The 10594-nt window shown below is 38.9% G+C and overlaps 1 protein-coding gene across 1 annotated transcript; it reads right to left on the bottom strand.

The window, feature by feature from the left end:
- Nucleotides 1-2135: 2135 nt before the first annotated feature.
- On the bottom strand, nucleotides 2136-8883 carry LOC104452724. Its single transcript, XM_010067191.3, has 5 exons — nucleotides 8455-8883; nucleotides 6150-6259; nucleotides 5708-6073; nucleotides 4503-5157; nucleotides 2136-2669 (listed from the first exon to the last, which is right to left on the bottom strand). Exons 1-5 carry the CDS (start codon nucleotides 8714-8716, stop codon nucleotides 2581-2583), a joined length of 1482 nt encoding a protein of 493 aa, XP_010065493.2. The 5' UTR covers nucleotides 8717-8883; the 3' UTR covers nucleotides 2136-2580.
- Nucleotides 8884-10594: the final 1711 nt, after the last annotated feature.

The following is a 10594-nucleotide window of genomic DNA, read 5'->3' as shown; positions in this document are numbered from 1 at the left end:
ATGAAAGGATGGACTAACAAAAATCCATCGAACCCACAAAGAAGATAAAAAAATGAAAACAACTAGAGTGCCAGGAATAGGAAACGAATGCTTCTCCTTAAAAAAAATGAGCAGTATAAATAAGTAAGCTATGACTTGTATATAGGAAGATGAGGAGACAACAGGGGAATGAAATTCCTGATATTAGGTTTTGGATCTCTCTTCATTTGCTCTGTTCGCAAAGCGGCATACTGAAAAAAAAAGAAAAGAGTTCTATTATAGGAATAGGATTGGAAGCAATGACTAAGAGTTAAAAGCTGGCGTCCTCCAAATTTATGACTAAATTGATACAAAAACAATAAATTTATGACTTTTTTGGTAATTTTTTCAATAAATACAACCCATAAAGTTGAATCACTCCAATAGGATGATTTCAAGTAAATTATGACAGATTTGAGGAAAATTAAGGACTTATAGGTGGAAACCTTAAAAGCATCATTTTATTGGATACTTAATATATTCAATCGTTATATTATATAGTAGGAGCATGCCCCTATGACCGCGCAACCCAAAATTTGTCCAAGCTGGGCTAAGCTGGACTCCAGACTACTTACATGGACTCACAAACTGAGTATATATGTATAACCGTTCGGCCTTGAATTTACGCTAGATTCCAGACTACTTTACATGGATGAACTGAGCTTATGGGTCAAGTTTTTATCCATATACTTGACGTTGATGCAGCTCATTCGGTATTCTGCCATGCAAGCAGGCATTGTATTAGCAATGTAAAACTTTGAAGAGAGAGATAGAGAGGTTTTGGTCCGCGACCATTTGCAGGTGGTGCCGGGATTCCGAAGTTTAGATGAATGCTAGGGTGGCAAGACCGGAGCGGGGTGGTTGAGGGGGAGCATTGAGGAGGGCGATCGCCAAAGGCGGTGTAGATCCGAGATCTAATAGAGAGAGGTGGGCTGTATTTGAGCGAGTGTAGCTGTCCATTGGCTTGCAGTCTCTTTTAGAAATCTTTCGAGGGAAGATTATATTCGTACCTTAAAAGAGTTTCCTGCTTCAAATCCTCATGCTCTATGAACTTCTCGAAAGCTCTTTGCAAACCTCCTCCTCCAGACTCCAAAGACCCTTCGAAGTGATTTTGCTGTGTGGATAAAGCGCAGAGAGATTTGCCTTCTTTTTCTTTTCTGAATTTGGGTTACATATTTTACTGAGCATGACTCACGTTCTTTACCACAGCGATGAGGGTGACGACCTCTAGTGGTTTAAAATCGGTCTATTTTCATGTCGTTCTTCCAAAGAAGAGGATGAAGACTCCGTAAAAGAGTGGGATAAACCCATAAGTCCCTTTGTATCCGCATCACCCCTAAAGTGTGTACCAAAGCGAAGGGGAAGGAATAAAGTAACCAGGAAAGATAATGAATTCAGTCCTGAGCAAATGTACAAATTCCAATTCAGTTTTCGACAAGAGCCGTTCTTCAATTTCATATAACGATTGGATGTGGAGAACTCCTTGAACACTCAACTAGTCCCCACCAGGTATGACAGTCAATCCTTACCATCGTCACAATGCAGTTTTCCAATTCTAAGTTGAAGCCATGAAGACTCCTTGTTAAAGCAAAACCAGGTTTACCACCAAGGATGGTGGGACACCTTTCTAATGGGCGTCGTTCGTGCACTAGAAGCAGAAATCAAAAAGGCTAGCAAGAGAGTGAAGATAGAAACTCGCATGTCTCCTTTCCAAAAGGTTGCTACACTAGCAACTGCTGTCCTTTGCCCTTGCAACGTTACTGCAAGAAACCCAGATGAAACATGTGATGCACGGAGTGCCGTCCTCGACAACTTGGGTATTGAAGACATCAAGCAAAGGTTACAACAATTTCAACCCAGGAAATTCTGGCCGCAACTTGCTCCGGCCATGGAAGGTGCAATGGAGAAATCTCTCATTAAAACTGCAAGGCACGCTCAATTGATGCCTGGCAACTATCAGAGGACGTTCAAAGATCACAGAATGAGATACGAAAACTACTACTTCTATGATAATCAAATTGCAAATTCTTCTATGCAGGAGTGACATACTACTTGGAGATACTGCTTTACTCCGGTAGGAGTTTTTCTTTTACTTGTGATCAAGTATAAACCATCAATCACACAAGATTCAAGAGGGTGCATAAGTTTGACAATGGCATTATTTCCACCATCATTTTCATATGAAATAACACTATTAGTACTCCATTCCTTTTCTTTTATGGCAATAGCTTCTGCCCCGCATTGCAGATGCCCAAAAGGAGCCTTGGGTTATTTTTTACAATTGCATTGACATGATTAAAGTTCCCTTTGGAACCTGCAACCTATGTTTCTCACCTATTCACAAAATAACCCTCGAGTTGGGCTTCCCTTTGGGAATAAAGTTACATTGTAACACAGAATAGATGAGTGGCCCGCCACCTTTTTTGGCTTTGACCGATTTACCTTGATTGGATTGCCCAAGAAAAGAAGAGGTTTCTCAACTTCCCGAAGGAGAACAAAACTGGACGTTAGCATGTTGACATTGTCCTCATCTTTCTTCCTCTGAACACATGTTTAGCAGATTTATGAACTCAACCAGCCCAGCAGATTAATCAGAAATGTAAAGAGCACCAGCAACCGCATATCTATGTGAGACAGAGGCACCGCAAAAGCTGCAAAAGCACATGTGGTGTCAAATACAAATGGAAAGGCCGACAGTAAAGATAGCCAGTAGAAAAAACATTTCAAATCTAGACAGCCAACAATAAAATGCAGAAAAAATTAAACGTGGCTAAATTTCGGAATGGCACATGTGATCTCATGATTCTTATCTGATTAGAACTTAAATCATATGTCATCAATATACAAAGATAGAAAACTCTTGAATTTAAATTGAAAAAAAAAGAAGAAAAGAATGAAAACCCTTCCACCTGCAACTCTAGACAACATATTATAATATGAAGAACCATCAAGATGTAAAAAGTTTTGTCACTGTATTTACCAACTGTAAGCTCACATAAAGGAAAGTTGCAGAGAAATCAAATTACAATTGACACAGAAATCGAGCTTGCTGTGAGATAATACCAAAGGAAAGAAAAAAGGTGACTTCTGAATCAGGAATAACAAATAAGATTGCACCAAGTACCAGCAACTACTATGAAAGCCAAAAGTGAAACCTACGGCCGTGTGAAGAACATTTAATGAAAATTAAAGTCTCTCACTATGAATTAGTTGTATAACTTGATCAAGATAATTAGAAAACAGAATAAATAAATAAATAAAATTGCAGCCTTCTTCACTCATTAATGCGACATAGCATGGCTATCCACTGGCGTCCACCCTCACTACATTCATCAAGTACTGAATAATATGAACAGATGACAGAATCTCAAAATTATTCTGAACTAACTACCCTAATGTATTAGAGCTGTCAGGGGATAAACCACCCTTTTTCCCTGATAGAAATCAAGAGATGGTACGATAGAGTCAGTGTAGCAACGATAAATAAGAACTATCTACTTCAAAATGATTGCACCCCAAAGGTGGAATTGAACTATGAACACGGGATGGATCAATCAGGAATAACAAATAAGATTGCACCAAGTACCAGCAACTACTATGAAAGCCAAAAGTGAAACCTACGGCCGTGTGAAGAACATTTAATGAAAATTAAAGTCTCTCACTATGAATTAGTTGCATAACTTGATCAAGATAATTAGAAAACAGAATAAATAAATAAATAAAATTGCAGCCTTCTTCACTCATTAATGCGACATAGCATGGCTATCCACTGGCGTCCACCCTCACTACATTCATCAAGTACTGAATAATATGAACAGATGACAGAATCTCAAAATTATTCTGAACTAACTACCCTAATGTATTAGAGCTGTCAGGGGATAAACCACCCTTTTTCCCTGATAGAAATCAAGAGATGGTACGATAGAGTCAGTGTAGCAACGATAAATAAGAACTATCTACTTCAAAATGATTGCACCCCAAAGGTGGAATTGAACTATGAACACGGGATGGATCAATCAAATTGTGAATCATTCAGAAGCCAAGATGCAAATTATCACACTATTGCAATCCCAATCAATCAACTCAATGCTCCAAATTTTCCACATGCGATCTATCCCTCCTCTGACAGCGAATGCCCTAAAATGCCACTCAACTTATACATAATTAATGTTGTTGTGCTATTATTACATATATTTCAAGCTCATGATCACTAGTCACAATTTTCAATTACCAACAGCATTAAATCATGCTGCTCTACAAAGAAGAGTGCCAATTTTAAATCCCGTTCCATCCAGATGCATCAACAGATCTTAAAGCATATACCATAGCATAACTAATCTTTAAGAAAGCATAAACAGTTTACTGCATTCTTCACCATGATCTTTCACTTGAATTATTTCATAATCCACCCCTCACATACAATGTATTAAAAAAGAAATTATCAAGATAAATAGAGAATGTCGTCTCAAAACTAAGAAGCTTACATGATTGAAGTGGCGCAAGAGAAGGGGATACAGGGCCTTCTCCAAGTCCTTTATCATTAACTGGAGGGGAGGCAATTGACACTGTTGGCCCTGGCGAGAAAGATGGAGAATGTTGTGATGTTGGAGACATATAAGGTGAATGCACAGCTGGTGCAGGAGGTAGAGAGGTCGGAGTTTGAGCTGGACTAGAATGAAAAGGTGAGGCGGCTGGAGCGACTGTGATCCCACCACATGTACAATCCGTTGTGTGACCTGACATAGGACCCATCCTTCGAGGACTTGAGATAAAAAGGTAGCCAAAATATACAGAGATCTCACACTTAGGACAACGTGGTACTGGATGCGGGTGAGGTGAGGGAGCTGGGGAATATGAAGAAGGCGAGCTATACGGGGAAGCTGATGGCACAAAGCCGGGCGATGCAGCTGGAGGTGGTGTAAGGGTGCCCTCCAAATAAGATGACAAGCTGACACCTTTAACATTACCAAAAACTGAATTATTAAGACCGAGATTTTCAGGAGATCCTGAGATTATTTGAGCTAATTGCTTTAATCTTTGCGGTTGAAGTTTCCCATAATCAGAAGTAACAGAAGCCTCAATTGTGACAAAGCGAGCAACTGTTGAACCCTCCATATTCGTAATTTGCACATATACATCCTGTTGGAGAAACAAATCAGCAAAGTATAAAAGGGAAAGAGTGTCAGAGTATAGAAAATTAAATTACAAAACAGAGATGATAGTAAGGAGGAATTCATATAAACATATTAGATGCTTTACTCCTGGTGAAACATAAAATGCATGTACAAACATTGTGAAGCTAATCTAGAATCTCATCTAGCAGCTTTTGTTGGAAGCACTGCAAGATCGAGAAGATCTTGACACTAAACTCGATGCAGTGTACCTTGTGTTTTGAAAATTAATATTTTTGAACAAAGAACCAACATGCTCCATGTACATGGGATGTGTACAGAAGCAGGTATAAGATAAGTAACTCATTAAACAACTTCACCTAGAAAACAAATGAAAAGGGATTCTTCCCCTATCCAATTTCAAAGTTACACTTTGCAGAACAACAGCCTTCCAACATCATGCTATTCGTGAAATTTTAACTTTTCAGTCACAATAGATCTCAAAATGGTGGTTCGGATGAAATTCTAAACACTTAGATGGTGCAGATCAGTAAAACTCGTCTGGACAACTGGCTCACCTCATCAGACCTTAGATGCAATCCCTCTTTCAGCTGTTCCTTGAACTCAACAAAATTCTCCTGTATACCATATATAGACTGGTAGAGAGTAAAATTAAATAGGATCTGGGGCATCTGCCAAATTGAAACAGATGGGTTCACAGTGACTCCCCCGGGAAACTTCAAAATCTGAAGTTCAGATGGTTGCCCAAAAAGGGAGGCTGTAACAGTTAGATTAGATTGCTGGAGGAAGAGGCCAATCAAATACGATCTCAGAACGCTTAGCCACACTTGATTAATTGGACCATTCAGTTGGTCAGACAGAACGCCAAACACCACATCAGTATAGTTAGTCGAGCCTGATTGGTGCGCCGATAATACCGCCACCTGCTCAAACCACTTCTGCGTTAATTTCATCTCTGATTAAAAAGTAAACAAAATATGCAGTGTAACATTCAATTACCTTTGTATCTGGAACCCCAATTTCACCGTATATGTCATATTCTAACCTTCCAATGAACATAACAATCTCAGAAACTGGCTTTTCCAAACGAAAAGATACCTGAACAGTGGCTGTTAAACAGACATATCAAAGGTTGAGTGAGTATTAAGAAAGGAAAGAGTCATTAAAATAAGAACAGATAACAAAAAGAAAGCATGGACCACTTAATGGTATTATTTGTAAGAGCTCAAAGGTAGGACAAGTTGATTTTTCCAGTTCAAAGGCACTCACAGGCATGAGTGTAAAACTAATTCCTTTGATGTCATTTCTCACTGCTCAATTTTCAGTCACAAAAAATTGTTATAAAGGCTAGGCTTGGATGGCATGTGCCCATTTGGGTATCTATCTCACAAACTGATGGAAGGGTGAGCAGGACATACTAGCTATTTGATTCAAGAGAATGATGAAAAAGCCAATAAATACAATGTCAACACACCAGAGTGCTATAATAAACTTAAAATGCATCAATCACACTCGCCATACAAATCCTTGAGTGTGTGACTCAGTTGACATACTCTATAGAACACGTGGCTATCTGTTTCTGCATAATGATGAGAAGTCAGTATAACAACAATGTAGCACACCATAGGACTTTCAAAAATTGAAAACATATGAATCCCTCAGCTTTGCTATCAAATCAAACATCTCATCTGTCTGAGATATTATAACAACCCATCCTTGAAAAATATCCCTCAATTTAAGAGAACACCACCTAGTTTGAAATGACATTCTCAAAGATCCTTTTGTTTCTTTGGTATGTACATACCCTGTGTTCTCTCAACTGTTGTCTGAAGTCAAGTGGATCGGCACAAAACCTATGTTTGCAAGCGCGTTAATTAATATGAGTTTGGCATTGATGAATAAATATAAATGTCAACAGAAAGTAGCAGGAAGCAAAATTGCTCTATCAAAACAAACTAGAGTAGTGAATGCACAGCTCAATTCGATGTTAAGTAATATATCTAAATGACACTTTTCGTAAAGCTGCCCTGACCAGGAATCGCATTTCAGTGTACTTTCTTTTACCTCAAAGATAACTCGAGAAATGGCACTACTCTCAGGGGCTATAGATCCATCAAAGTTATTAATGAAGGGACTATTTCCAGTAAAGAATACTTTATGTTAATGCAAGTAAAGGGAGATTTTGGCCACAACACGATCCAATGGATCCACTGAGAAGAAAGCGTCCAAGATGGAATTTCTAGAAATTTAAAAATAAAGGCTCTTTTAACTGAATTAAAGGCTGGAGGGTTGTTTCCTAATTTCTATGGTTTCTAGTTCAAATTTATTTCCTAATTTGATGTTTCTTAATTTAATATTTTCCTAGTTTAATATTTCCCAATCTAAGATTTCCTACTTTAAAGTTTCCAAGCTTAGTATCCAAGTCCCTCTAAAAATAAGAGGTGAATTCTCAGTTGTATGGATTAAGATTTTTCAGTTGATAATATCTGAGGATCTCTCTCAAGTTAGTGATTCCTTCAGTTCTTTACCCAATTCTTTGGTGGTGAACCTTTAAAGTTCTTCATCCTTAATTAGTGGAACATTCCCTTATGCTTTGGTAGTAAACTCTTTTATCCCAATGCTAAATTTTCGCAAACACATCAAACACTTTCTTTCCATCAAAGCATTCCATATTCTCACCCAAACTCACCACGCATCAATTATTTATTCTCAGTGGCCTCAATGGGGTGTGCGGGCGCGCGTGTGCCTATATGTATAACCATTTTTGCCTTAGGAAACAGCTCTTGACTATTCTAATTCAAGATTTCCTATCCTAGATTTTGTCTGGGTCCTCAGTGAAACAAACTCATCTCAAGATCGCAGTCGGAACTACAGAAGAAGCTGTCGACCATTTGCTCATGAACCGCAGTGTAAAATCTGCCCACAGATTCGCACAGACAGCAGCAACGCCCAATCTCCAGGAAGAACGTGACATATTGGAAAACTCGAGACCTCTAAATTTAGACACTTTACCGCTAGTCCGCTAGTATGCACTAAGCCCCCAAAACCAAGCACATGCCCATCAAGTGGTAAACGCCGAAACCCTAACAATGTCCCCAGGCACCACGAAACCGAAAAACCCGGCTCCTAGACCTGCTCCTATACGAGCAAAACAAAGAACCCTAGAAACCAAATCATCAGTAGAGACCAAATCGCGCAGCGTCAGTTCCTAAAATTGGAGCAGAAACGAACACAACCGCACACCAAAATAGTCGCGGCCCACTGAACCGTGAGACCAGCGACGACTGAGTCCCAAGAATCGTACCGCCGCGCTTCACCGCATCCTTCGCATCGAAACCGGATCGCGCGCTCCGCAGCGGGAGCACCCAGAAGATCCCCGACAGGAAGACGGCGATGCCTAGGAGCAAGACGAAGACGCACCGCGGGCTGAGCTCCCCCGCGACGCGGCGGAGCCCCACCGAACATCTCTCGCAGCAGAACCGCGAGCCCCCGCCGCCACCGCCGCCGGCCGCGCCGCCCTCGCCACGTGGCCGCCGCTGCAGATTTCGCTGCTCAGATTTCCCCATTCGCAGAGCATCTGGGAACTTTCTCTCTCCTCGCCGCGCGCACGGACACGACGCCAAGCTCTCTCTCTCTAGCTTCTCTCTCTAAGTCTGCAGTTTTTCAGTTCAGCTTTCTCTCTCCTCGGCGCACTGGCACTGCGCGACTACTGGTGGGGGGGAGAGTTGAGAGAGGCAAGCGTTCATGGAGGACATATGCTTTCTATTTATCTATTATTTTATTTATTTATTTGTTTGTTTATTATCATTAATAAATAAGCTTAGATAATTTAATTTTTTTCTTTGTTTGGATTATATACTTATGGATGACTCCAAAGAATCTTTTTTGTTATGATTTCAATATACCAAGATCGAATTTAGAAAGAGGATTTCTTTCCGAAGAAATATCATGACAAAATTCCAAGGAACTCAGCCATTAGGAATAAGTAATTTTCGTTTAAACCCCCGTTAGATTTGGTTAGAGCTAGAGGAGTTTCTTCTGACTAGGGTTGGAGGAAAATATTGTCTCTTTATTGAATTTATATTATAAATTGAGCTTATTTGTTCATGATATTTATATGGATGGCAAATACGTTGCCATTCGCTGAAATTTTCTGAATTTGCTATCGAAGGCTTATACCTAAAGACTTTTTATAGTGACATCTCATGCAACTAGGGCCATACGTGGCCTCTACTGAGTTTAACTACGGATTAGTGGTAGGATAGGGATTCATCTCTATTCATTTGGGATTACTTATGAGTTTTAGTTTAGTGATTTGGAGATGGGATTGGAAGATTTAGCTTGATACCAGCCTTACCTTTTTTAGTGGATTCAATGTCGATCTAAGTCTTTGTGTCTATCTAATCGTATTCTCTCGACACATGGCCGAATATCTTCCATTTGATTTAATTTGCATGAATCACCACATGGCGAAACATTACTCATCAACCTTCTTACTTGTAAATTCCCTTAATTTATTAACCTAAGAATAAGAATCTGTAGCAGAAAAATTATCACTAGAAACCTTAAAGGGTACTCCACCTGTCATTCGAGTCTGAGGGGAGTGCCCGAATCTTTTCTCATGCACTCTCTACTTCATTTCATTCATATTAATCATGCGTAATCCTTATAAAAAGGAATCACGAGTAGCATTTTGACAAGTTTATCCAATTATTCTAATGTTTCAACAACCCAGTTAGAATAAAGAGCTTTTGATTTGGTAGCTCTTGCCCACCCTTTTGCTTCTGATGTGATACAATGTATGTTGCTTTTTTTTTTTTTTTTTTTTGGGTGACCGTGGGATTAAACTAATGATTCGAAGGACTATAATCGATTTGCTTCAAGATTTTTCCCAAATTAAGTAGTTTGATTATGATTGAAATGTAGGTCAACTCAAATTAAACAGATGAAATCTCACATGAAGTAGATTGTTACAAAAAGTTATGAACAATCATGATAAAAACATTCTACAAGAATAGAATTTTTTCATATGACTTACCCACATGGAAAGAAATTAATGTACAAATACTGGTGGTTTTGTTGATTTATTGGTTTCCTTTGATTTACGACACAAAATAAAAAAAAAAAACAATTCAAGCTATTCTAATTAGCTGTTATTTAGTTGGTAAGAATCACGATTTAATCTGGATTGAAAATTGAATTAATAATATTAATTGAATTTTAAGCTAAATTAACCTTTTCTTTGGTGAAAATCTTTTGGGTAAAGAGAAAACCCTATTCTATTGGTCCATTAATTGGCCCTAGACCCATTTAAATTCATTCGATTAAAATTAAATGCAATACCAGCACATCCTTAAAAAAAAACCCTTGCCTTGTCAATGAAAAACTTCATGTGACCGATTCAATTGTGAATTTTCATGGACATCTCTATGCATATATTGAGT

This window comes from Eucalyptus grandis, chromosome 7 (assembly GCF_016545825.1).
Source record: "Eucalyptus grandis isolate ANBG69807.140 chromosome 7, ASM1654582v1, whole genome shotgun sequence".
NCBI lineage: Eukaryota > Viridiplantae > Streptophyta > Magnoliopsida > Myrtales > Myrtaceae > Eucalyptus > Eucalyptus grandis.
Note: the sequence above shows the minus strand (reverse complement) of the source record. Positions and strands in the feature narration are given on the sequence as shown.

Excerpts from the sequence above, each read along its gene's own strand:
- LOC104452724 (XM_010067191.3), bottom strand. The coding sequence starts at position 8,716 with ATGGGGAAATCTGAGCAGCGAAATCTGCAGCGGCGGCCACGTGGCGAG. Across the intron at positions 6,260-8,454 it reads GGATGCGGTGAAGCGCGGCG|CCACTGTTCAGGTATCTTTT; the intron begins GTACGATTCTTG and ends TCTGTTTAACAG. Across the intron at positions 6,074-6,149 it reads TTGGGGTTCCAGATACAAAG|GTGGCGGTATTATCGGCGCA; the intron begins GTAATTGAATGT and ends TGGTTTGAGCAG.